Here is a 27907-nt window from a genome sequence, read left to right as displayed (position 1 = left end):
TCTGTGGAATTCTCTGCCTCAGAGGGCAGTGGAGGCCAATTTTCTGAATACATTCAAGAGAGAGCTAGATAGAGCTCTTAAGGATAGCGGAGTCAGGGGGTATGGGGAGAAGGCAGGAACAGGGTACTGATTGAGAATGATCAGCCATGATCACATTGAATGGCGGTGCTGGCTCGAAGGGCCGAATAGCCTTCTCCTGCACCTATTGTCTATTGTCTATTGTCTATAATGTCCACCTGGGGGAAGTAGTTGTCTGAGGATAATAATTGCCCTCTGTTGACTCAATGCAGATACACAATAACACAGAGTTACAGAGATACACAGAGTTTCTGCAAGTGTGGGGCATTTATCTCAAGGTCCCTCTCTCACAGACTCCCAGGGAAGAGTGGGTTAACATATGATAAGTGTTTGACGGCACTGGATCTGTACTCGCTCGAGTTTAGAAGAATGATGTGGACCTCGTTGAAACTTATAGTACAGTGAAAGGCTTGGATAGAGTGGATGTGGAGAGGATGTTTCTACTAGTGGGAGAGTCTAGGACTAGAATTAAAGGGCGTTCCAGTAGGAAGGAGATGAGAAGGAATTTCTTTAGTCTAACGGTGGTGAATCTGTGGAATTCTTTGCCACAAATGGCTGTGGAGGCCAATGGATATTTTTAAAGCAGAGGTAGAATCAGATTCTTGATTAGTTCGGGTGTCAGGGGTTATGGGGAGAAGGCAGGAGAATGGGGTTAGGAGGGAAAGATAGATCAGCCATGATTGAATGGTGGAGTTGACTTGATGGGCCGAATGGCCTAATTCTGCTCTTATCACATGACCTTCTGACTGAGAGTTGGAGGAATCCAGATTGGAACTCAGTTTGCTGACCAATGGAAAATCATTGACAATAATTCCCAGGTTTTCCCATAAAATATTTTCCACACTTCACTATTAAAAAAATATTTAATATTTATTTAAACAATATTTGAAAAACATCAAGGTACACTTTTAAAAACTTTTGCATGGCCTACAAAATGCCGATTCCATTTTTAATAGAGAAAGTCAGAGTGAAATTAAACAAATAACTAGATGCATAAAATAATTTATAGTTTAGGATATTCTGCATGTAGAAATCCATTACTTTATAGATTGATCTTAACCTAGTGCATCTTAATATTCTAATACATGCAAGTGGAAAGTCAGCGGAATTTAAAAAAAATTAATTTCATTTTATCTATTTATTTTTCTTGTTAAAAAATTTTTTTCACAGTTAATTATTATATTATGGAAATACCAGATCATTCAGTTTTCAACCAATCATTGCTAACTCTGCATTAAACCAGGACGATGTGGAGAAAGGAACTGCAGATGCTGGTTTTCACTGAAGATAGACACAAAGTGCTCGAGTAACTCAGCGGGACAGGCAGCATCTCTGGATGGAAGGAATGGGTGACATAGAAACATAGAAACATAGAAACATTTCGGTTGAGACCCTTCTTCAGTCTAACCCGAAACGTCACCCGTTCCTTCTCTTCAGAGATGCTGCCTGTCCTGCTGAGTTACTCCAGCATTATGCATCTATCTTCAGAAAGTAACAATATTCATTTTCACATGAAATGATCGAGGAAGATTATTTTGATTAACTTAATTCATTCAAAATAGTTACGTTCAATGCTGTGCGATATAAGGAAAGGATTTCTTTAAATTCTTCTACTTTCTCGTATTCTCTATTCTTCTGGATATAAATGTCACTGCTTTTACAGCTTGTTCCCTGGAGCAATCTCGTGGGGTTGTCTGTTATGAAGAAGCAGATTTCAATTAAATTTTATCCTGACAGCAAGAGGTGTATGAATTTACTTTTTATCAACTACATTTTTTCAAAATATCGAATGTTTGCAGGTCACAGATTTCTAAGCTTATTTGATGCGTACTTTAACTAGTTTGGAGATGTAGTGTGGAAACAGGCCCTTCGACCCACCGAGTCCGCACCGACCAGCAGCAGTACACCAGCACTATCCTGCACACACACACTAAGGACAATTTACAATTTTTACCGAAGCCAATTAACCTACAAACCTGTACGTCTTTGGAGTGTGGGAGGAAACCGGAGCACCCGGAGAAAACCCACGTGGTCACGGGGAGAACCTACAAACTCCGTACAGACAGCACCAGTAGGCAAGATCGATCCCGGGTCTCCGGCGCTGTGAGGCAGCAACTCTACCACTGCCCCTTCTCTTTAAATCATTTAATCTCATTTGAAATATAAGATAACCTACTGTGCCAAATCGTAGAACAAGATTCTGCTTTGATAGCAATTGGTATTTCTAATGCAAATTGTACCCAAAACTGTGCTCATTTTGGAAAACAGCCTTCCAGCAAATTTCTGCAGAAACTCATGCACATTGCCAAATACAAAGAATTAGCATTACACGGTAAATCTTTTTTAAAAAATCAATCTTTATTCCCCATCAGGTTTAAGTTTTCCAACTTGATCATGTTTATTGTTACGGCTGAAAGGGGTTCTTCATTGTAAATGAGAATTTTAAATAACAGGGTTGCAACGTACCAACAGTGACAAGTTACCACTTTCATGGCTGAACTTTGGGATATCCTTTGCAGATGTACTGGGGCCGACAGATGCCTGGTGCCATTCTGATATGAACGGGCAAGGGAATGTGTGGTGGTAGGGCCTTGCATGACTTGTCTTTCGGAGATGGTAGATAGAACAATCCACAACAACAAGAACAGCAGGTACAACAACAGCTGTCACTGTACAGGGCAGTTGCTCTACACACTGGGGACAATTTACAATTTACAGAAGCCAATTAACCTACAGACCCGCACATCTTTGGAGCATGGAGGAGACCGGAGCACCCGGGGAAAACCCATGTGGTCTCAGGGAGAACGTACAAACTCCGTACAGACAGCACCAGTAGTCAGTGTGGGTGTTTAGTTTAGTTTAGTTTAGAGATACAGCGCGGAAACAGGCCCTTTCGGCCCACCGGATCCACGCCGACCAGCGATCCCCGCATATTAACACTATCCTACACCCACTAGGGACAATATTTTTTTAACATTTACCAAGCCAATTAACCTACAAACCTGTACGTCTTTGGAATGTGGGAGGAAACCCAAGATCTCGGTGAAAACGCACGCAGGTCACGGGGAGAACATACAAACTCCATATAGACGGCACCCATAGTCGGGATCGAACCCGGGTCTCCGGCGCTGCATTCGCTGTATGGCAGCAACTCTACCACTCCTATAGTTATAGTACAACGTTTACCAACCTTCCTTTCAGTCGGGAGCCTTTCCCATTTGTTTTTGCTTTTGTTACATTCAAATCCTCCTTGTGCAAGAGGTTTATTTTTTCTTCACGATCCAGCAACTCTTTGGGAAACAGGCTTTTCTCATCAAAAGCTACTTTTAATGCTGTTAATTAAATGAGAATGGTAGATAATCCTTGTTGCAGTGATACAAAGCTCCTTTGTGCTAACATTAAGAACAATTGATACAGTTCTGTCTCACTTCATAATGCTAAATTTCTAAATAAAAAATGTTAGAGAAAACAAACATTTTTTTATCGCAGTAAACATTTTACCAATTTTTGACAGTAATTGCCAGTTTGTCTTTATAATCTTATGTTGTGTGGCATTTTAATTTAATATAATTGTCCATTAATTTTACATTATCCACCACAATGAACAGCAGGCTTGTGCTGGGAATAATATCTGCGCATTATTTATTTAGAGCACTTGAGGTTTACATTCGAACCATAATTTTAACCCTTTCAAGAGTCAAGAGATTTATTGTTATATGTCCCGAAACGGAACAATGAAATTCTTTCTTGCAGTGGCACACCAGATTATGTAAACATGTGCTCAAAGTCGGCCTCGGAAATCGGCGATGGGAACGAATCTGCCGGCTCCAGAGCCCCGGACACAGGGGACAAGTTCCACACGCCGATCGGCCACGGAAGTCGACAGGCAACAGGTGCAGGAGGAGGCCATTCGGCCCTTTGAGCCAGCACCGCCATTCAATGTGATTATGGCTGATCATTCTCAATCAGTACCCCGTTCCTGCCTTCTCCCCATACCCCCTGACTCCTCTATCCTTAAGAGCTCTATCTAGCTCTCACTTGAATGTATTCAGAGAATTGGCCTCCACTGCCTTCTGAGGCAGAGAATTCCACAGATTCACAACTCTCTGACTGAAAAAGTTTTCCTCATCTCAGTTCTAAATGGCCTACCCCTTATTCTTAAACTGTGGCCCCTTGTTCTGGACTCCCCCAACATTGGGAACATGTTTCCTGCCTCTAACGTGTCCAACCCCTTAATAATCTTATATGTTTCGATAAGATCTCCTCTCATCCTTCTAAATTCCAGTGTGTACAAGCCTAGTCGCTCCAGTCTTTCAACATATGACAGTCCCGCCATTCCGGGAATTAACCTAGTAAACCTGTGAGGTCGCGACCGGCCGCCTCACCCGCCTAGACGCCACATTTTCGGCGGGGGGGGCTTCCTGGGGAGGGGGGGGGACTTCCTGGGGAGGGGGGGGGACTTCCTGGGGAGGGGGGGGGGGAGATTTCAAGCTTTCTCGTAATTTTGCCCGGATTATAGGAGGTGTCGGACCACCAGTTGCCGGTAAATCGGTATTCGATCTGTACTCTGTAACTGAGTTAAGACAAGATGGCTCTTTACTGTGGGGACCTGTTGCAAGCAGCACAACAGCAAGGAATCTTGAGCAAAGCAAGAAGTGCTAGAGGAACTCAACGGGTCAGGCAGCATCTGTGGAGGGAATGGATCGGCTGAAGACTCCCAACCTGAAACACCTCCTATCCAATCCCTCCACAGATGCCACCTGACCTGCTGAGATACTCTGGTACTTTGTGTTTTGCTTGTCAATTAGCAGATAGTGAATTAATTAAGCCAGCCAATTAATACCACTCAAGCTAAATAACTCACGATTTATTAAATACATTCATTAAGTAATATATTCTGAATGCAACACTTTAATTCAAAGCTAATATGCATATCTACACACATAACTAAATATATTATTCAGTTGAATTTACATTGACAATTAAAAAGTTCCTACTGAAATATTACTTTTTTCACATATTCCATTATATTTTCTCTGCCTCTGATTTCTGAAATTAACAATTTTCCCAGAAATGTTTGTTTTTGAACCTCTAATTTAGTTTAGTTTTGAGATACAGTGCGGAAACAGGCCCTTCGACCCACCGTGTCCGCGCCAACCAGCGATCCCCGCCCACTAACACTATCCCACACACACGAGGGACAATTTACCATTATACCAAGCCAATTAACCTACAAACCTGTCTGAAGAAGGGTCTCGACCCGAAACGTCACCCATTCCTTCTCTCCTGAGATGCTACCTGTCCCGCTGAATTACTCCAGCATTTTGTGTTTACCTTCGACTTAAACCAGCATCTGCAGTTCTTTCCTACACAACCTACAAACCTGTACGTCTTTGGAATGTGGGGGGAAACCGGAGATCCCAGAGAAAACCCACGCAGGTCACAGGGAGAACGGACAATCTCCATACTGACAGCACCCGTAGTCAGGATCTAACCTGGCGCTGTAAGGCAGCAATTCAACCACTGTGCTGTGGAGATGAGGAAGATAGATCTGGCTCTGCGTTCCTCATCTCCACAGTACCATTGTGCCACCCTTCTAGACGTGATAAAACTCAGACTTGCATTTGAAACATGATTAAAGTCTAAATAGGTCTTACTTTCAGGAGCTGTAGGAAATATCTGTTTCTCGTTATAATCCTCCTCCATCTTTCCATCGAAGTATTTATGGGGGTTCAGCAGAAAGTCTGGCTTTGGCAAGTAAATAATTTTCTCCAAATCTTCCATATGCAGGGAACTGAAAGTCCCTGTAAAGGAATTCCAATGTAAGAATATTATCAAATGTCTTAGATTTAAATTATGATTCAATATAAATCTTAATGTAGTCAATAGACAATAGACAATAGACAATAGGTGCAGGAGGAGGCCATTCGGCCTTTCGAGCCAGCACCGCCATTCACCGTGATCATGGCTGATCATTCTCAATCAGTACCCCGTTCCTGCCTTCTCCCCATATCCCTTGACTCCACTATCACTCAGAGCTCTATCTAGCTCTCTCTTGAAAGCATCCAGAGAATTGGCCTCCACTGCCTTCCAAGGCAGAGTTCCACAGCTTCACAACTCTCTGGGTGAAAAAGTTTTTCCTCATCTCTGTACTAAATGGTCTACCCCTATTCTTAAACTGTGGCCCCTGGTTCTGGACTCCCCCAACATCGGGAACATGTTTGCTGCCTCTAGCGTGTCCAATCCCTTAATAATCTTATATGTTTCAATAAGATCCCCTCTCATCCTTCTAAATTCCAGAGTATACAAGCCTAGTCACTCCAGTCTTTCAACATATGACAGTCCCGGCATTCCGGGAATTAATCTCGTGAACCTACGCTGCACGCCCTCAATAGTAAGAATGTCCTTCATCATATATGGAGACCAAAAGTACACACAGTACTCCAGGGTGCAATGAAATTCCTTGTTCACATGAAGCTCAGACACACAGTATGGACAAATACAACAATAAATAACAATGACGAGTGGAAATATGGGCCTGATATCTGAGGAGGGATGTGCTGCCGTGGGAGAAGGTCCAGAGGAGGTTTAGAGGAATGAGCCCAGGGATGAGCGGGTTAACCTATGATGAGCGTTTGACGGCACTGGGCCTCAACTCGCTGGAGTTTAGAAGGAAGAGGGGGGGGGACCTCGTTGAAACTTATCGAATAGTGAAAGGCCTTGATAGAGTGGATGAGGAAAGGATGTTTCCACTAGTGGGAGAGTCTAGGACCAGAGGGCACAGCCTCAGAGTAAAGAGACATGTCTTTAAAATGGAGATGAGGTGGAATTTCTTCAGCAAGAGGGTGGTGAATCTGTAGAATTCATTGCCATGGACGGCTGTGGAGGCCAAGTCAATGGGCATTTTTAAAGCGGAAATTGACAGATTCTAGATTAATAATGGTGTCAAAGGTTACAAGGACAAGGCAGGATAATGGGGTTGAGGGGGAAAGATAGATCAGCCATGATTGAAAGGCGGAGTAGACTCAATGGGCTGAATGGCCTAAAGGTACGATGGGGCAAATTTGTAGTGTAGTCTGAAGTATTGCTAAAAGAGATGCTGCCTGTCCCGCTGAGTTACTCCAGCACTTTGTGTCTATCCTCAACCAACTCTTTCAGCTTGCTGACGTTAATTGCTTGCTGTTCAGACAACATGACCCCTGGTCCTCGATCTCTTTCCTGTACTGTTTTGGTTGTGAATTGTGAGTTCTTCTTTAAAGAAAGTTCAACACAACGAAATTCTGACCGATCAGCTCTAATGAGGCACGATACGGAAGTGGAAGATTGTGCCCGCACATTGGCCTTACCAATTGGGCTCTGTATTTTGTCCCAAGTACACAGCTGAGGTCTTGGTCTTCTCTGAATTCTGCTTTCTCTAAATGTTTTGCCCAATACTGTAGTTTGCCAGATGTCCATACTGAAAAATACAACTGCTTAAAAACTAAGAAGCAGATTGAGAATACAATTAATAGTTTACTTATTTAATCATCAAAAACACTTTAGATCATCCATTTGGTTTGGTTTGTGACAACAGAAATAAAAAGAAGCAGTAGTCTCTCAATTTTGTTCCGCCATCTATGATTTTGGATGATCTTCGATCTTAACCCCATTTTCCCAGTCAGATCACCATATCCTTCCTTTGTCCCGCCCCCCTTGACATCAGTCTGAAGAAGGGTCTCGACCCGAAACGTCACCCATTCCTTCTCTCCTGAGATGCTGCCTGACCTGCTGAGTTACTCCAGCATTTTTTGAATAAATACCTTCGATTTGTACCAGCATCTGCAGTTATTTTCTTATACCATAGCCTTGCACATCACTGCAGCAGTCCAGTCAAACCTGGTCCAGCTCATAAGTATTAGGAGCAGAATTAGGCCAATCGGCCCATCAAGTCTAGTCCACCATTCAATCATGGCCGATCTATCGTTCCCTCTCCTAACCCCATCTCCTGCCTTCTCCCCATAACTCCTGACACCCGTACTAATCAAGAATCTATCTATCTCTGCCATTGACTTGGCCTCCACAGCCTTCTGTGGCAATGAATTCTACAGGTTCACCACCCTCTGACTAAAGAAATTCCCCCCCTCATCTCCTTCCTAAAGAAACGTCCTTTAATTCTAAGGCTATGACCTTCGATCCTAGACTCTCACATGAATGGAAACGTCACCTGTTAGCCAGGGCAGTAAGGGTGATTAGTGCGGGTGCCAGGGGTTATGGGGAGAAGGCAGGAAAAAGGCGTTGAGAGGGAGAGATAGATCAACCATGATTAAATGGTGGTCAACTTGATGGGCTGAATGGCCCAATTCTGCTCCAAGAACTTATGTCCATTCTCTCCTCAGATGCTGCCTGACCCACTGAATTCCTCCAGCACTTTGTTTTTTTCCTCAGGTTTCCAGCATCTGCAGGTCCTTGGGACACAATGGCTCTGGTACTACTTCTTCACCATCTCTTGGGTTTCACCAAATGCTGGAGTAACTCAGCAGGTCAGGCAGCATCTCAGGAGAGAATAAATGGGTGATCTTTCGGGTCGAGACCCTTCTTCAGACTGAAGAACCAACTTTTAGTTCCTTAGAAACATAGAAACATAGAAAATAGTTGCAGGAGGAGGCCATTCGGCCCTTCGAGCCAGCACCGTCATTCATTGTGATCATGGCTGATCGTCCACAATCAATAACCCATGCCTGCCTTCTCCCCATATCCCTTGATTTCACTAGCCCCTAAAGCTCTATCTAACTCTCTCTTAAATCCATCCAGTGATTTGGCTTCCACTGCCCTCTGTGGCAGAGAATTCCACAAATTCACAACTCTCTGGGTGAAAAAGTTCCTTCTCACCTCAGTTTTAAATGGCCTCCCCTTTATTCTAAGACTGTGTCCCCTGGTTCTGGACTCGCCCAACATTGGGAACATTTTTCCTGCGTCTAGCTTGTTCAGTCCTTTTATAATTTTATATTTTTCTATAAGATCCCCTCTCACCCTTCTAAACTCCAGTGAATACAAGCCTAGTCTTTTCAATCTTTCCTCATATGACAGTCCCGCCATCCCAGGGATCAATCTCGTGAACCTATGCTGCACTGCCTCAATTACAAGGATGTCCTTCCTCAAATTAGGAGACCAAAACTGTACACAATACTCCAGATGTGGTCTTACCAGGGCCCTATACAACTGCAGAAGAACCTCTTTACTCCTATACCGAAAACCTCCTTCATTTCCTCATTCCTCTCCAACACATCTAATAGGTTTTGGGCATCTCAATGGATAGGACACCAATAAACCAATTAATCAGTACATTTCCATTCTATGCATATTCTGATTTCCAATTTTACTTGATACCCAAATATCAAATATACGGATTTTAATAGAAACTTCTGAATTGAGTTTTTAATGTATGAAAACATGATAGATCAAAGATAATTATTGATTTTTTAACGTTAGCTTAGATAATAAAAAGCAACCAAAAATAGCAGCTAATTATAAGCATAGGAATAGTGCCAGAGACCAGGGTTCGATCCTGATCTCAGGTGCTGTCTGTGTGGAGTTTAAGAAAATAACTGCAGATGCTGGTATAAATCGAAGGTATTTATTCACAAAATGCTGGAGTACCTCAGCAGGTCAGGCAGCATCTCAGGAGAGAAGGAATGGTGACGTTTCGGGTCGAGACTGGGTCTGAAGAAGGGTCTCGACCCGAAACGTCACCCATTCCTTCTCTCCTGAGATGCTGCCTGACCTGCTGAGGTACTCCAGCATTTTGTGAATAAATACCTTCTGTGTGGAGTTTGCATGCTTTCCCAGCAATCGCGTGGGTTTTCTCCGGGTGCTCCGGTTTCCTCCCACATGCCAAAGACATGCAGGTTTGTAGGTTAATTGGCCCTCTGCAAATTGCCTCTAGTTGTAGGGAGTGGATGAGAAAGTGGAACAACATAGAATTGGTGTGAATGGGTGATCAATGGTCAGCATGGACTTGGTGGGCCGAAGGGCCTGTTTCCCTGCTGTGTCTTTCAATCAATCCCTTGGTAAGATCAAGCTCCCTCAGCCAAGGCTCAGCTCATCTGTTGCTGAGAAGCTCATCCATGTCTCTGTTGACCTGACTATTAAAAAAATGACACAGAGTGCTGGAGTTGCTCAATGGGTCAGGCAGCATCTCTGGAGAATGTGGTTAGATGATGTTTTGGGTGGGGACCCTTCTTCAGACTGATCCATTGCCAGCTTCCCTCTTTCCAATAAACCAAATGTGATCAGAAGCAAACCATGTCGGTGGTGGATGGGAAAATTGGATAACTTAGAAGATGGACACAAAATGCTGGTGTAACTCAGTGGCACAGGCAGCATAGAAACATAGAAACATAGGTGCAGGAGGAGACCATTCGGCCCTTCGAGCCAGCACCGCCATTCATTGTGATCATGGCTGATCATCCACAATCAGTAACCCGTGCCTGCCTTCTCCTCATATCCCTTGATTCCACCAGCCCCTAGAGCTCTATCTAACTCTCTCTTAAATTCATCCAGTGAATCGGCCTCCACTGCCCTCTGTGGCAGAGAATTCCACAGATTCACAACTCTCTGGGTGAAATAGTTTTTCCTCATCTCAGTCATAAATGGCCGACCCCTCATTCTTAAACTGTGACCCCTAGTTCTGGACTCCCCCAACATCGGGAACATTTTTCCTGCATCTAGCCTGTCCAATCCTTTAAGAATTTTATATGTTTCTCTAAGATCCTGGAGAGAAGGAATGGATGCTGTTTAGGGTCGAGACCCTCCTTTAGACATAGAACTGGTGCGAATAGCGATCAATGGTCAGCGTGGACTCGATGGGCCAAAGGGCCTGATTCCATGCTGTACTTCTCAACAAAACTAAACTCGATTGCTCGCATTTATTTCGAAAGGAGTTGTATACAAAAACAGAGATGTGATGCTGGGGCTGTATAAGGCGCTGGGAAGACCACATTTGGAATATTGTGAGCAATTCTGGGCCCCATATCTGAGGAAGGATGTGCTGGCTCTGGAGAGGGTCCAGAGGAGGTTTAAGAGAATGATCCCAGGAATAAGTGGGTTAACTAATGATGAGCGTCTGTCAGCACTGGGCCTGTACTCGCTGGAGTTTAGAAGAATAAGGGGGGATCCTCATTGAAACGTACAGAATAGTGAAAGGCTTGGATGGAGTGGATGTGGAGAGGATGTTTCCACTAGTGGGAGAGTCTAGGACTAGAGGTCATAGCTTCAGAATAAAAGGATGTTCTTTTAGGAAGGAGATGAGGAGGAATTTATTTAGTCAGAGGGTGGTGAATCTGTGGAATTCTTTGCCACAGAAGGCTGTGGAGGCAAAGTCAGTGGATATATTTAAGGCAGAGATTGATAGATTCTTGATTAGTACGGGTGTCAGAGGGTTATGGGGAGAAGGCAGGAGAATGGGGTTAGGAGAGAGAGGTAGAGAGAATGAAGTAGAGTTGATGGGCCAAATGGCCTAATTCTACTCCAATCTCTTATAATCTTATGATCTTTTAAATAAATTACTTTGTCAGCATCATTTTCCTCTCCCACCAGTATTGTGTTATGATGAACTCACCTGCTGTTTGGATCAATATCCTCCTCAATAACAGGGGCCTTGTTCATGGTCATTGATGGACACACGTTACTTCTCATGGGTTTCTGAGTGGGGGTCTTCTCTTCTTTGGTGGGCATCTTTATCACAGGAGGCGGTGAACATTTACCAATCTGCCAACGTTCATCCTGAATTCAAATTAGAGATGTTACTCAACACTCCGTTTGAATAAGATCAAATTTAGTTCAGGTTAGTTTAGTTTATTGTCACGAGTACCGAGGTACAGTGAAAAGCTTTTGTTGCATGCTAACAAGTCAGCGGAAAGACTAAACATGATTACGATGGAGCAGCCCACCGTGTGTAGATACAGGATAAAAGGAATAACGTGAATAACGTATAGCGCAGAATAAAGCCGGTAAAGTCTGATCAAAGATAGGCCGAGGGTCTCCAATGAGGTAGATAGTAGTTCAGGACTGCCCTCCAGTTTGTGACGGGATGGTTCAGTTGCCTGACAAAAGCTGGGAAGAAACTGTCCCTGAATCCCAGGATGGCGGGACTGACATATGAGGAAAAATTGGAAAGACTGAGCTTGTATTCACTGGAATTTAGAAGGATGAGAGGGGATCTTATAGAGACGTATAAAATTATAAAAGGACTGGACAAGCTAGATGCAGGAAAAATGTTCCCAATGTTGGGGGAGTCCAGAACCAGGGGCCACAGTCTAAGAATAAAGGGGAGGTCATTTAAAACTGAAGTGAGAAAAAAACATTTTCACCCAGAGAGTTGTGAATTTGTGGAATTCTCTGCCTCAGAAGGCAGTGGAGGCCAATTCACTGGATGAATTTAAAAGAGAGTTAGATAGAGCTCTAGGGACTAGTGGAATCAAGGGATATGGGGAGAAGGCAGGCACGGGTTACTGATTGTGGATGATCAGCCATGATCTCAATGAATGGTGGTGCTGGCTCGAAGGGCCAAATGGCCTCCTCCTGCACCTATTTTCTACGTTTCTATTCATGTAATCTGGAGGTGTGCGGCGATCTTATAGAGGTGTGCAAAACCATGAGAGGAATAGATTGGGTAGAGTTAACCTGAGTGTTTCATTAAGGAAGAAATCATTTGTACCTGGCCAAATACACCAATTACTGATCCAGAAATGTTACTGAGAGCGACGCTGCAGTCCACTGAAGCAGAGAGGATGAGCAACTGGCCGTTGTGCGTACATGTTTCAAGGTGGTTAACGCAGTCTGAATGAGTTTGAATTGCTGCCACCATTGGTGGGAGTTGGGTCATGCTGACATCCCTATGATTCAGGCAGTAGTCCTGATCAGAAACAAAACATAACATGCAGCTTCAGTCCTTTCAACAGGAGTAAAGGGATAATGGTCGTTTTATATTCTTTGAGTTTTAGAGCATGGAAACAGGCCCCTTTGGCTCTCTGAGTCCAGGCCGACCGTGGATCAACTATTCACAGCAGTTCTCTGTTATCCCACTTTCGCATCCACTCCCAACACATTCATAGGGTCATCGACAATAGAGCATGAAAACACACCCTTCGGCCCAACTTGCCCATGCTGACCAAGATGCCCCATCTACACTAAGGATAGCGGAGTCAGGGGGTATGGGGAGAAGGCAGGAACGGGGTACTGATTGTGGATGATCAGCCATGATCACGGTGAATGGCGGTGCTGGTTCGAAGGGTCGAATGGCCTACTCCTGCACCTATTGTCTATTGTCTTTTGTCTATTGTCCAATTCGGGGAAATTTGCAGAGGCCAATTAACCTACAAACCCACACACCTTTGCATCCGGGGGAAACACACTGGGGACACAGGATGAACGTGCAAACTCCACGCAGACAGCACCCAAGGTCAGGATTTAACCCAGGTCTCTGGCGCTGAGAGGCAGCAGCTCTACCCGCTGCGCCATTGTGCCGCCCGAGAATGTTATCCGAGTGTAACCTTGCTAATCTCTCTGCAAAATGGAGGGAAAATAACATTTCATCGACTTCTTCGGGTGAAATGGAACATCATTAACAAATAACATAGATAAAGTTCAAATAATATCGAATAACTTCCTGTACCAAACTTACACATGAAATAATGTTTCGTTTCTTTTCAATTCAACAAATAGTTCAAAAATACTGCATGTCAGTGTCAGTGGTTTATTTAATTTTCAATTATTATTTCAGATTTCCAACATCGAAGGGATTTATTTTCTAATCCATCAGTTCATAAGTGATAGGAGCAGAATTAGGCAATTTGGCCCATCAAGTCTACTCTGCCATTCAATCATGGCTAATCGATCTCTCCTTCTCAACCCCATTCTCCTGCCTTCTGGGCACCGTATCTGATGAAGGATGTGCTGGTTCTGGAGAGGGTCCAGAGGAGGTTTACATGAATGATCCCATGAATGAGTCAGTTAACATACGATGAGCGTTTGTCGCCACTAGGCCTGTACTCGCTGGAGTTTAGAAGAGTGAGGGGGGATCTCATTGAAACTTACCGAATAGTGAAAGGCTTGGACAGAGTGGATGTGGAGAGGATGTTTCCACTAGTGGGAGAGTCTTGGACCAGAGGGAATTAAAGGACGTTCCTGGGAAGTAAATGAGGAGGAATTTCTTTTGTCAGAGTGTGGTGAATCTGTGGAATTCATTGCCATCGAAGGCTGTAGCCAAGTCAATTGATATATTTAAGGCAGTGATAGATAGGTTCTTCATTCGTACGGGTGTCAAGGGTTATGGGGAGAAGGCCTCCTTCTGCACCTATTGTCTATTGTCTATAATAATTCTTTACCTCGATATTCCAAATCTTAATGCAGCCATTCACGTCTCCTGTGATAAGGTAGCTGTTCTTCTTGTCGACCGTCATAACGATGGACAATGCATCAGCATGGGCCTCAAACTCAGACAGGAGCTGGCATTTAAACGAGTTCCAGAACCGAACAATTCCTGATGCACCACATGTCACCAGGTTAGCACCACCTGAAAATGTAAAAACAAAATCTAGAGTCACGGGTGACACAAAGTGCTGGAGTAAATCAGCAGTTCAGGCAACATGGCAACATCTCTGGAGATAAAGGTTGGGTGACATTTCGGGGCGGGACCCTTCTTCAGACTGAAAGTAGGGGATGGTGGTGGGGAGGGGAGGTGAAGAGCTGGAGGCGAGAAAAGACCTGGGGCTATACGGTGGCGCAGCGGTAGAGTTGCTGCCTTACAGCGAATGCTGCGCCAGAGACTCGGGTTTGATCCCAACTGTGGGTGTTGTCTGTGGGTGCATTCAAGAGAGAGCTAGATAGAGCTCTTAAGGATAGCGGAGTCAGGGGGTATAGGGAGAAGGCAGGAACGGGGTACTGATTGAGAATGATCAGCCATGATCACATTGAATGGCGGTGCTGGCTCGAAGGGCCGAATGGCCTCCTCCTGCACCTATTGTCTATTGTCTATTGTACAGGGTTTGCACGTTCTCACCGTGACCTGGGTGGGTTTTCTCAGAGATCCTCGGTTTCCTCCCACACTCCAAAGACGTGCAGGTTTGTAAGTTAATTGGCTTGGTAAATGTAAAAATAGTGTTATGCAATATTTGAAACATTTAATGAGAAACGTTACCTTAAATAAATTTGACTTTTCATTACATAAACTTGTAGTTATATTATTTTCCCTTAAAAACACAAAATTAATCCAGTATGATTCATAAATGTATACACGCCTGTGTATTAAAGTTTAGACTTTAGAGATACAGCACGGAAACAGGCCCTTCGGCCCACTGAGTCTATGCCGACCAGTACACAAACACTATCCTACTCACTAGGGACGATTTGTACAACTTACTGAAGCCAATTAGTCTAGAAACCTCTGCATCTTTTAAAGTGTGGGAGGAAACCGGAGCACCTGGGCAAACCCACATGGTCACAGGGAGAACAGACAAACACCCGTAGTCAGATTCGAACCCAGGTCTCTGGCGCTGTAAGGCAGCAACTCTACCGCTGCGCCACCGTGCCGTCAAAATTGTATATGTATTGATCAAGTCAAGTCAAGTTTATTTGTCACATACATATACCAGATTGTTTCCTGGGATGGCAGGACTTTCATATGAAAAAAAACTGGATAGACTCAGCTTGTACTCGCTGGAATTTAGAAGATTGAGGGGGGATCTTATAGAAACTTACAAAATTCTTAAGGGGTTGGACAGGCTAGATGCAGGAAGATTGTTCCCGATTTATTCACAAAATGCTGGAGTAACTCAGCAGGTCAGGCAGCATCTCGGGAGAGAAGGAATGGGTGACGTTTCGGGTCGAGACCCTTCTTCAGACGTTGGGGAAGTCCAGAACAAGGGGTCACAGTTTAAGGATAAGGGGGAAGTCTTTTAGGACCGAGATGAGAAAGTTTTTTTTCACACAGAATGGTGAATCTGTGGAATTCTCTGCCACAGAAGGTAGTTGAGGCCAGTTCATTGACTATATTTAAGAGGGAGTTAGATGTGGCCCTTGTGGCTAAAGGGATCAGGGGGTATGGAGGGAAGGCAGGATGATCAGCCATGATCATATTGAATGGCGGTGCAGGCTCGAAGGGCCGAATGGCCTACTCCTGCACCTATTTTCCATGTTTCTATGTTTCTAAGATGTGCAGTGAAATGAAAGTGGCAACGCCTGCGGATTGTGCTAAACTACAAAACAGGATAGAAATTTTGTTTTAACACAAAAAATAAGTTAATACAGTAAATTAAACTTAATTAGTCCCTGGTGATCTGAGAGTTAACAGTCCTGATGGCCTGTGGGAAGAAACTCCGTCTCATCCTCTCCGTTTTCACAGCGTGACAGCGGAGGCGTTTGCCTGACTGTAGTATCTGGAACAGTCCGTTACTGGGGTGGTAGGGGTCCCCCATAATGTTGCTGGCTCTGGATCTGCACCTCCTGATGTATAGGTCCTGCAGGGGGGCGAGTGTAGTTCCCATGGTGCGTTCAGCCGAACGCACTACTCTCCGCAGAGCCTTCCTGTCCTGGGCAGAGCTGTTCCCAAACCAGACTGTGATGTTGCCAGACAGGATGCTTTCTACAGCCCCAGAGTAGAAGCACTGAAGGATCCTCAGGAAGACTCTAAATTTCCTCAACTGTCTGAGGTGGTAAAGGCGCTGCTTTGCCTTACCCACCAGTGCGGCAATGTGTGTTGTTCATGTCAGATCCTCTTTGATGTGGACTCCCAGGTATTTAAAACTGCTCACCCTATCCACAGTAGACCCATTTATTTCCAGTGGCGTGTATGTCCTCAGATGTTGAGCCCTTCTAAAGTCCACAATCAGCTCCTTAGTTTTTGTGACATTCAAGAGGAGGCTGTTGTCCTGACACCAGAGTGCCAGATCAGCCACCTCCTCCCGGTAGGCCTTCTCATCATTGTCGGAGATCAGGCCCACCACCACAGTGCCATCAGCAAACTTGATGATGGAGTTGGAGCTGAACCACCATAAGCAATAACTGATGAACAAACGAGTTAAAGCACCAAAGTAATTGTCATTCCTCACCCATTGTCAAAGTGGTCTTTCTGTTCTCCAAAAAGAACATCCTAGTAATCACGTAGCTATATTTATTGTCTTCATCACCAGGACTAAACAATGGCGATCCACTTGAAACCGTGGAAAAATTTCCTTGTGTTTGACTATCTTGCTGTTGACCGCCTGTAATATATAAATAAGGAAAGCAGTGATCCCATTTATTGACACAGAACATACAACACAGAACAGTACAGTACAGGAACAGCCCCTTGATGCCAAGACCAACTCTCATCTGCCTGACATAGAAAACATAGAAAAAAACATAGAAAATAGGTGCAGGAGGAGGCCATTTGGCCCTTTGAGCCAGCACCACCATTCATTGTGATCATGGCTGATCATCCACAATCAGTAACCCGTACCTGCCTTCTCCCTGTATCCCCTGATTCCGCTAGTCCCTAGAGCTCTACCTAACTCTCTTTTAAATTCATCCAGTGAATTGGCTTCCACTGCATTCTGTGGCAGAATTCCACAAATTCACAACTCTCTGGGTGAAAAAGGTTTTTCTCACCTCAGTTTTAAATGGCCTCCCTTTTACTCTTTGAATCTATTATTCCTTAGAATCACATAATCCATATCCCTCCATTCCCTGCATATACAAGTGCCCATCTGAAACACCCTTAAATGCTACCACAGTGGCATCCAGACACTTAAGTCCCTCTGTGAAATAAAACATGCCCCCCACCCCACATATCTTCTTTAAACTTTGCCCCTCTGCCCCCCTACGATTCAATATTTCCATTCCTGGAAAAGGTTCTGCCCTATCTGAGCCTCGTATATTTTATAAATTCCTATCAGGTCTGCTCCCCACAACCTCCACTGTTCCAGATTAAAATAGTCCAAGTCGGTCAAACCTCCACAGGCAAAATCTTAGTAGATAGTTGTGATATCTTGAGCTCAGACACAGAACAACAAGTTAACTGCAAGGCTACACAGCTGCACTGTGATTTATTCAAACATTTACAATCCTCCACTAAAGATAGTGCTATTCCATTCCTGTCTATTCCTGTCTATAGTGCTATCTCCCGAGATGCTGCCTGACCTGCTGAGTTACTCCAGCATTTTGTGAATAAATCAATAGTGCTATTACAACTCCTTCCACCCTAATAAAAAAAATCCTGGTGGACATTTTGTTTTGAATATAACCGACGGTATGAAATTATTACAATCTTGTCTGTTAGTTTACTTTTATACAGCCGGAATAAAATGAGGGCGTCATGTCTCTATGTGGTATATACAATGATATGTACATTTCAGGCAATAACTTTACAAATTTAACCTAACCACTGGGTTTCTCCTTCTTTCTGGATATCTTCCCTGACCAAAGGTTTCTGACTGTTTCCAACCACTTGGACTCATTTTGAATCGAGTCAAGCCTTCCTTTTGACCTACATTCATAGATTCCAGTCCATCACTCAATTTTGTTTGACTGTCAACCCCACTTGAACCTCCATTTTCAGGCTGATTCAAACTCTCACTAACTTGTACCATTTCTGGTTCATCTGGTACCTGTACTTGAGTGGTAACCCAATTATCTGACTCATCTACTTTGTCTGATTTCAACCCTGCCTGTGCTTGCATAGCATGACATGGTCAATGTGCACTTTTCTCACCTTTCCACTTCCAAACATCTTGACCAAGTATGTCCGTGGTCCGCACTTTCTCACTACTCTTCCAGGTAACCACCACCCACTTGTGATGATGGTTTTTCCCCTTTACCTTCTGATTCATCTCAACACTCCTTTCCTTTACTCTACTTCTGTTTCTCTTCTACTGTTTGAGTCAAGTTTGGTTTCAACAATGAAAACCTTGTTCTGGGTTTTCTTTTCAAGAACAGTTCAGCTGGTGTTTGACCAGTAGTGGTGTGAGGTGTGTTTCGATATGTAATCAGAAAGTTAGCCAGTTTGTGAAACAACGACAACTGTCTTTTCTTTGGATTTGGATCCAGCAGTTGTTTGACTAATGTCCACTTCACAATTTGCACTGTGCGTTCTGCTGCTCCATTGGAAGCGGGATGGTATGGAGCTACTCTAGTGTGTTTTACAGCATTCCCTTTCATGAATTGTGCAAACTCTTGTGAACAGAATTGTGGTCCAGAGACACAATTTCCTCTGGAAATCCATAGGACGCAAACAACCCTCGCAAAATGTCTATCGTTTTGCTGGATGTCGTTTTGTTCATCGAAAACACCTCAACCCACTTGGAGTGACTATCAATCACAATGAACAATTGTTGTCCATCTAACTCTGCAAAGTCAATGTGTAATCTTTGCCACACTCTAACCGGCCATTTCCATGGCTGTAGCGGTACTGTGGGTGGATTCTTTCCAACTGCTTGACACGTGCTACACTCTTTCACCCTTTGTTCTATGTCCTTATCTAGACCCAGCCACCATAGATAGCTTCTAGCTTTTACTCTTTGTTAGACACATTCCCAAATGCTGATCATGAAGATCTTCTAGCAATTTTACTTTTTTTAAACTTAAAGGCTGCACAGCTGCACTGTGGTTTATTCAAACATTTACAATCTTCCACCAAAGGTATTACAACTCCTTCCATACAAGTATTTGTGAAACCTCCTAACGCCAAAAATCAATGCAAGAGCCTCTCGCTCTATTTGTGCATAATTTCTCTCACTGGCATTGAGTATTCTAAATGCTATTGGCCTTTCCTCTCCATTTTCTAACACATGAGAGATCACAGCACCAACACCGTATGGTGAAGCATTACATGCTAACTTCATCGGCTTATTGACAGCGTAATGAACAAGCATTGAACTCTCTGCCAACTGAGCTTTACATGACTTGAAAGCTTGATCACATTTACGTGTCCACTTCCATGGTACATCTTTTCTCAAAAGCTCATTCAAGGGATGTAAACAGGTGGACAGATTTGGCACAAACTTCCCATAGTAATGCACTAATCCTAGAAAGGATCGGATCTCAGATATGTTTCTGGGAGTGGGCACATTTTTGATCGCATCAACCTTACCCTTGGTGAGGTGTAGACCATCCTTGTCTATCTTATGACCCAAGTACTCTACCGAGTTCTGAAAGAACTCACACTTCTGTGCCTTCACTCTTACTCTGTGTGTTTCAAGTCGTTTGAGTACCACTTCCAACCTTTCATCATGTGTCTGCCTGTCAGGGGCTGAGATGAGGATGTCATCCAAGTAACACACCACACCTTCAATTCCCTCTAGAATTTGTGTCATTACCCCTTGAAAAATCCCTGGGGCTGATGATATACCAAATGGAAGCCTATTGAACTGAAACAATCCCAAATGCGTGTTAATAGTTAGCTTGGATTTAGATTCGTCATCTACACCCAACTGCAAGTAGGCATTTGTCAAGTCCATTTTTGTGAAGACTTGGCCGCCTGTGAGGGTGCTAAACAAATCCTCTGCCGTTGGTAGGGTATGTGGTATGCTATCTTCCAGTACCTGGTTTATGGTCACCTTATAATCCCCACAAAGTCTAACACTACTATCAGATTTAGGTACAACTACAATGGGTGTTGCCCATTCACTATTTTCTACCTTACTGATAATGTTCTCTGCTTCAAATCTTTTCAGTTCTTTCTCAACCTTGTCCTTAAGAGCACACGGCACAACCCGTGATCTGCAATGCACTGGTGTCGCATCCTGCTTCACATATACTTTCGCCTTGTACCCCTTGATTGGCTCCCCCTGGTCACTAAACACCTTCAGATGTTGCTTGATTACGTCCTCCGGACACTTGAATTCTTCACGAATGAGGAATATCTCGTTCCAGTTGAGCTTCAAGATCTGCAGCCAATTCCGACCTAGCAACGCAGGTTTATCCCCCTTTACAACTACGAGGGGCAACTCCGCCTGTTGCTCCTTACACCTAACTGGTACATGTACGCATCCTAACACTGGCATCTTCTCTCCAGAGTAACCACGTAGCTCGATTCGCTTCGCTTCCAAAGAAATTTGACTCAGCTTCTCCCGATACACCAATTCTGGAATCACACTCACAGATGCTCCTGTGTCGACTTCCATGCTGACATGAGCTCCATTCAACTGGACTTGCACGGACACATTCTTTGTCTTCCGGTTTACTAGCTCATTGGTGCAGATGGTGTATATCTCGAGAAGCTCTTCCTCTGCCTGCAGTTGATCCACAGAATATAGCTTACTTGTTGTTGAACCTATTTTCTGCTTAGCCTTTCGACAAGCCTTCGCTAGGTGTCCCATCTTATGACACGAGTAACACTCTGCTTTGAAGAACGGACAAGACTGTGCTAGATGTGAGCCCAAACAGCGATAGCATGACTTTGCAGTCGTCTTGCTACCCTTCCATGGATAACGATTCTCTGACGTCTTTGTCGACTTATCCATCTTTAGTTTGCTGGACTGTCGCTTGTTCAACTCTTCCGCTGGTTGTCTAGAAGTTGTCCTGACTTCTCTAGAACCCCTTTCTGCCATATCCATTGACAAAGCAGTTTTACAAGCTGTTTCAAAGGTCAGGTCATACACCGTCATCAGCTTCCTTTGGATCCGCTCACTTCTCAGTCCACACACGAAACGGTCTCTTAACGCCCGGTCTTGGAAATTTCCAAAATTACAATGAATTGATAACTTCTTGAGTGCCACGATAAATCAAATCAAATCAAATTGCTTTTATTGTCATTTAAAAATAAATTTGAATGAAATTGTCGTTACCACGCAGTCATAAACAATAAAGAGCACAAGACACACAATTACATAAGTTTAACACAGACAACCATCACAGTGATTCCTCCAGGCACACCTTCACTGTGATGGAAGGCAAAAAATTACTAATATTAGTAAAATTACTAATATCCTCCTCGGGAAGTTGGCATCTTGTTCCAAAACGATAGCTTTCAGCTATTTCTAAGGGCTTAGCGTCATAATTTTTTTTTAGATTTAGAGATACAGCGCGGAAACAGGCCCTTCGGCCCACCGAGTCCGCGCCGCCCAGCGATCCCCGCGCACTAACACTATCCTACACACACTAGGGACAATTTTTACATTTTACCCAGTCAATTAACCTACATACCTGTACGTCTGGAGTGTGGGAGGAAACCGAAGATCTCGGAGAAAACCCACGCAGGTCACGGGGAGAACGTACAAACTCTGTACAGACGGTGCCCGTAGTCAGGATCGAACCTGAGTCTCCGGCGCTGCATTCGCTGTAAGGCAGCAACTCTACCGCTGCGCCACCGTGTTCTGTTAACTTCTTCAGAATATCCTTCAAGGGCGTGTCCTTTGGTTTGGCTGGAGCTAATAAATTCTTCACTGTATCATAAACCTCGGGACCCATTTCAGTGAGAAAAATTGCTCTTTTCCTAGTTTTAATTGCTTCATTCAACCGGCTTGATTCTGCATCAGAAATTTCTACTTCAGTGATGTTATTTGCAGCAAAAAACATCTCTAACCGTTCGATGTACGCACTGAACGTTTCCCGGCTTTGCTAGAACTCACCCAATCTTCCAATATATCCACTGGCCACCGCCATTTTAAATATTTTTTTATCAGTCTCACAGAATTCAACTTTGTGAGCCGATTTCCAGCTTTCCTTGACAACAAAAGTTATACAACCTTCTGCGTGCCTCTCTAGAATTCCTTATCTACACAGACAAGTAAAGCTGGGGAATCGACAATCCCATGCTCATCGCCAATTTGTGATATCTTGAGCTCAGACTAAAGGTGGTGCTATTACAATAGGATATCAGATAGAGGTTGAAAAAAATACTCAAGTTTTTTCAAATTTCAAATTATTTTTCTTAATGTAGAAATGTATAATTTGAAGGTTGAGAACAGGTTGTGTAAAAGAAGAAGACATTGGGTGCCTGGAACCTGGTGCCAGGGGTGGTGGTGGTGGAGGTAGATACAAGAGAGTGGTGTTTAAGAGGCTTTACGATGGGCATGTGGATATGCAAGGAATGGAGGGATACGGATTACGTGTGGGCAGACGAGTTTAGTTTAACTTGGCATCATGTTCAACACGAGGGGGGCCAACAATCTCACTCCCAAATACAGGACAAGGTGACGTCACCACCCCGTGCCCCACGTGACCTCACCCAACCAGTGGCCACGTGCTCCCGCTCCACCAATGGCAGCCGCCCGGGCCGGGAGGCAGGTTGCTACGCAACCACCGTTATGCGGTGCTGGAGCCTCTGGCCCTACAGTGTCCGGACCTACACTGTGAGGAAGGTGGACACAGATTTTAACCAGCATCTGCAGTTTTTTTCCTACTGAATTGTCCGGACCTACATAGTTGAGGCCAGTTCATTGGCTATATTTAAGAGGGAGTTAGATGTGGCCCTTGTGGCTAAAGGGATCAGGGGGTATGGAGAGAAGGCAGGTACAGGATACTGAGTTGGATGATCAGCCATGATCATATTGAATGGCGATGCAGGCTTGATGGGCCGAATGGCCTACTCCTGCACTTATTTTCTATGTTTCTATGTTTCTATGTCTGGGCCTACAGCGCCCCCCAGGCCTAATATGGGACAAGGGCGGTCCCGTACGGGACAAATCGATTTAACCCAAAATACGAGATGTCGCGGCTAATATGGGACAGTTGGCAACCCTATTCGACACAGACATTGCGGGCCGAAGGGCCTGTTCCTTTGTTATATTGTTCCATGTTCTGTAATGGAGGATTTATAAGGAAAGTGGTAAAACTCTGGGGTCGTTTAGGTTAGTAGGTTCACGTTGACACCATCTTTGGTCCACCACTGATTTAGTGCACAAGCTATTGCCTACAACACAATATTCTGTCCCAACTTTCATCTGTGAAAAAAAAGGATCACTCTTTCAAGTGACATCAATAGTTTGATTAACTAATGAAAAGCAAAAAGTGTTGAATCTGTGGAATTCATCGCCAGAGACGGTTGTTGAGGCCAAGTCAATGGATTTGTTAAGGTGGAAAGTGACAGATTTTTGATTAGTGCGTGTGTCAGGGGTTATGGGGAGAAGGCAGGAGAATGGGGTTTGAGAGGGAGAGATAGATCAGCCAAGATTGAATGATGGAGTAGACTTGATGGGCTGAATGGCCTTATTCTGCTCCGAGAAGTTATGAACCTACGAGACACAAGAAACGTTATATAATAGGTACTAGGTTTACCTGATCTGTGCCGCAATGTATGATTGAGACATGGATGGAATCTACTCGATGCATTTTCAGAATTATTATTCCATATTACAATCTCTCCATCGTAGCTTCCTGTGGAGATCACATTCAGTTATTGCTCTTTGTAGAGTCAGAGAGTCAGCATGGAAACAGGCCCTTCGGCCCAACTTGCCCATGCTGACCAAGACGCCAGAGAAAATAAAATTTCTACACCAAATAGGGGCAGCACGGTGGCGCAGCGGTCGAGTTGCTGTCTCACTGCACTTACAGCGCCGGAGACCCGGGTTCGAACCCCACTATGGGTGCTGTCTGCACGGTGTGTGTACGTTCTCCCCGTGACCTGTGTGGGTTTTCTCCGAGATCTTCGGTTTCCTCCCACACTCCAGAGATGAACAGGATTATAGGTTAATTGGCTTGGTATAAATGTAAATATTGTCCCTAGTTTAGGATGGTGTTAGTGTGCGGGGATCGCTGGTGGGTGCAGACCTGGTGGGCCGAAGGGCCTCTTTCCGCGCTGTATCTCTAAACTAAACTTAAACTAAACATGTATTGAAAGTTATGATAAATAATAATGATTTTAATGCACATTAATTTTGAAGATTTGATTCAAATAGCCACTGTAACTATTGGCAAAGTTAAGTTGATTTGTGGCCCACGTGAGTTTAGTTTAGTTTAGTTTAGAGATGCAGCACAGAAACAGGCCCTTCGGCCCACCGAGTCCGTGCCAACCAGCGATCCCCGCACACTAACACTATCCTACACACACTCGGGACAATTTACATTTACACCAAGTCAATTAACCTACAAACCTGTACGTCTTTGGAGTGTGGGAGGAAACCGAAGATCTCGGAGAAAACCCACACAGGTCAAGGGGAGAACATACAAACTCTGTACAGACACACCCGTAGTCAGCATCGAACCCAGGCCTCCAGCGCTGTAAGCACTACAGGGCAGCAACTCTACCGCTGCACCATGTAAGAAGAGTTAAAAGATCATTGCTGCTTCTATCCGAAGAATATAATGAAACAGTAAACCTGTGGCCAGTGTTTGAGGCGGTAAAAACGCTGCACAAAGGATATCATTGTGATGTCGCGCCTTGCCCTTCCATTTTGAAGGCTGAACAAGTAACTCACTCAGGGTGTCCATTCGGAATACAGTAATCTGACTGGAAGAGAAAAATATTAAAATGGAACAGATCTACAAAATTCAAAGTTAGCAATTATGGCTTGTGAATGAGCTCGTTTCAACAATCGCAGAATATCTTTATCAGAACAGCGTTTAAACTTTAAACTCAAAAACATCTTGCCCTCCTGTTGTCAGGCTTCTGAATGGTCCTTCCATGTCAGGGGTGTCAGGGGTTATGGGGACAGAGCAGGAGAATGGGGTTGGGAGGGAGAGATAGATCAGCCATGATTGAATGGCGTACTGTCCGATTCACCTCTGCCCCATTGCGGACATTGGACTTTCTTCATGGAACTGGTGCGCTACAATGCTGAGAACTATATTCTCCATTCTGTACCTTCCCCCTTGCTCTATCTATTGAACCTGAGTTTGGCTTGATTGTATTTGAATATCGAGTTCCGACTCGAAATGTCACCCATTCCTTTTCCCCGAAGATGCTGCCTTGACCCACTGAGTTACTTCAGCACTTTGTGTCTATCTATAGTATTATCTGAAGATAGACACAAAATGCTGGAGTAACTCAGAGGGACAGGCAGCATCTCTGGAGAGAAGGAATGGGTGACGTTTCAGGTCGAGGCCCTTCTTCAGGTGCTATCTGATTTGATTGGATAGCACGCATAAGAATACGTTTACAGTAACTGTGACAATGATAAACCTAAACAACTTAAATAAAGGCCATCAAACGACAAAAAAAGTTGTTTATATGTTTATCACTGAACATTATTAAATATATATTGTTATTCTTATTAGATTATATATATATTATATTATATTATTATAAAATATATATTGATATTATTATATTGTTATATTATTATTGGATATATTATATTATTATTATTAGATGATTATATATATATTTATTTTATTTTATTGTCATTTTAATATTATTAGATTATTTATTTATAAACGCAAATAATCTAATAATATAACAATATAATAACACAAATATATATATATAATCTAATAATAATAATATATATATATCTAATAATAATAATATAACAATATAATAATACCTATATATATATAATCTTACAATAATATAATCATATAATATATATAATCTAATAATAATATAATATAATAATATAAATATACATATGATCTAATAATAATATAATAACATATGTATACATATATTTAATGACTTAACGTTTTGACTATAACATACCTTTCCCAGCCAAGTATCAATATACTCCTTTTCAGTATCAATATCTGAGTGATCTCAGCTGCTTGGTCCTTTCCTGCATTCAGTTTATGATGGCAATGCCCATTGAAATCCCAAATCTGCAATAAAGATATATATAACTTGAATGAGTTTAAAAAATTGCATTATGTGGATTTATTACCTGACGCTTTGAAATGCAACAAAAGGTGCTCCTTTGTGAAATTACTTTGGTTTTGATGGATCAATTGAATTTACAGAAAAGATATGGAGACTTTGGCTAGTGTGCAGAGGGGGTTTACTACAATGATGCCTAGATGAGGGGCATTAGCTGCAGGGAGAGGTTGGTCAGACGTGGATTGTTTTCTCTGGAATGCCGGCGGTTGCCAGGATACCTAATAGAAGCACGTAAAATTATGGGAGCATATAGACAGGGTCGACAGTCAGAACCTTTTGCCCAGTGCGGAAACATCAAATACACAGAGGTGCGGCACAGTGGCGCAGCGGTAGAGTTGGTGCCTTACAGCGCCGGAGACCCAGGTTCAATCCAGCCTATGGATGCTGCCTGTACAGTTTGTGACCGCATGGGTTTTCTCTGGGTGCTCCAGTTTCCTCCCAAATTCTAAAGACGTGCAGGCTTGTAGGCTAATTTGCCTCTGTAAATTGTCCCTAATGTGCAGGATAGAACAGGTGTATGGGTAATCGTTGGTTGGCGTGGACTGGGTGGGATGAAAGGCCTGTTTCCATGTTGTATCTCCAAACCAAACTAAACAAGATTGTGCTGCTTTAAGGTGAGAGGGGCAAAGTTTAGATTAGTGTAGTTCAGAGATACAGCACGGTAATGGGCCCTTCGGCCCACCAAGTCCGTGCCAACCAGCATTCCCAGTACACCAGCACTATTCCCCACACTAGGGACAATGTACAATCTTTACCGAAGCCAATTAACCTACAAACCTGCGCGTCTTTGGAGTGTGGGAGGAAACCGCAGCACCCGGTGAAAACCCACGCAGGTCACGGGGAGAACGTACAAACTCCATACAGACAGCGCCCGAAGTCAGGATCGAACCTGGGTCTCTGGCGCTGTGAGGCAGCAACTCTACCGCTGCACCTCCGTGCCATCCACTGTGTATTTGATGTTTCCACAATGGGAAAAAGGTTCTGATTGTTGACCATATCCGTCCCGACGCCGGAGTCTCGATCGCCCTGACGCGAGGTCTCGGATATCGGACAGTCGGCAGCAGTGAC

At 43.7% G+C, this 27907-nt stretch overlaps 1 protein-coding gene across 1 annotated transcript in view; it reads right to left on the bottom strand.

Moving 5' to 3' along the window:
* Positions 1-1644: 1644 nt before the first annotated feature.
* Positions 1645-27907, bottom strand: part of LOC144599103 (cilia- and flagella-associated protein 337-like) — a 44205-nt gene continuing 17942 nt past the window's right edge. The window contains exons 9-19 of the mRNA XM_078409822.1: positions 26665-26784; positions 25347-25473; positions 24307-24405; positions 20732-20932; positions 14442-14629; positions 12773-12970; positions 11675-11838; positions 7425-7534; positions 5736-5882; positions 3269-3410; positions 1645-1772 (exon numbers count right to left, since the gene is read on the bottom strand). Coding sequence (XP_078265948.1) covers positions 1736-1772; positions 3269-3410; positions 5736-5882; positions 7425-7534; positions 11675-11838; positions 12773-12970; positions 14442-14629; positions 20732-20932; positions 24307-24405; positions 25347-25473; positions 26665-26784 — 1533 coding nt within the window. The 3' untranslated portion in view covers positions 1645-1735. The remainder of the gene's footprint in view (positions 1773-3268; positions 3411-5735; positions 5883-7424; positions 7535-11674; positions 11839-12772; positions 12971-14441; positions 14630-20731; positions 20933-24306; positions 24406-25346; positions 25474-26664; positions 26785-27907) is intronic.

The sequence above is a fragment of the Rhinoraja longicauda genome, chromosome 13 (assembly GCF_053455715.1).
Source record: "Rhinoraja longicauda isolate Sanriku21f chromosome 13, sRhiLon1.1, whole genome shotgun sequence".
Lineage (NCBI taxonomy): Eukaryota > Metazoa > Chordata > Chondrichthyes > Rajiformes > Arhynchobatidae > Rhinoraja > Rhinoraja longicauda.
The sequence above is the reverse complement of the archived record's forward strand: the minus strand, read 5'-3'. Positions and strand labels throughout refer to the sequence as shown.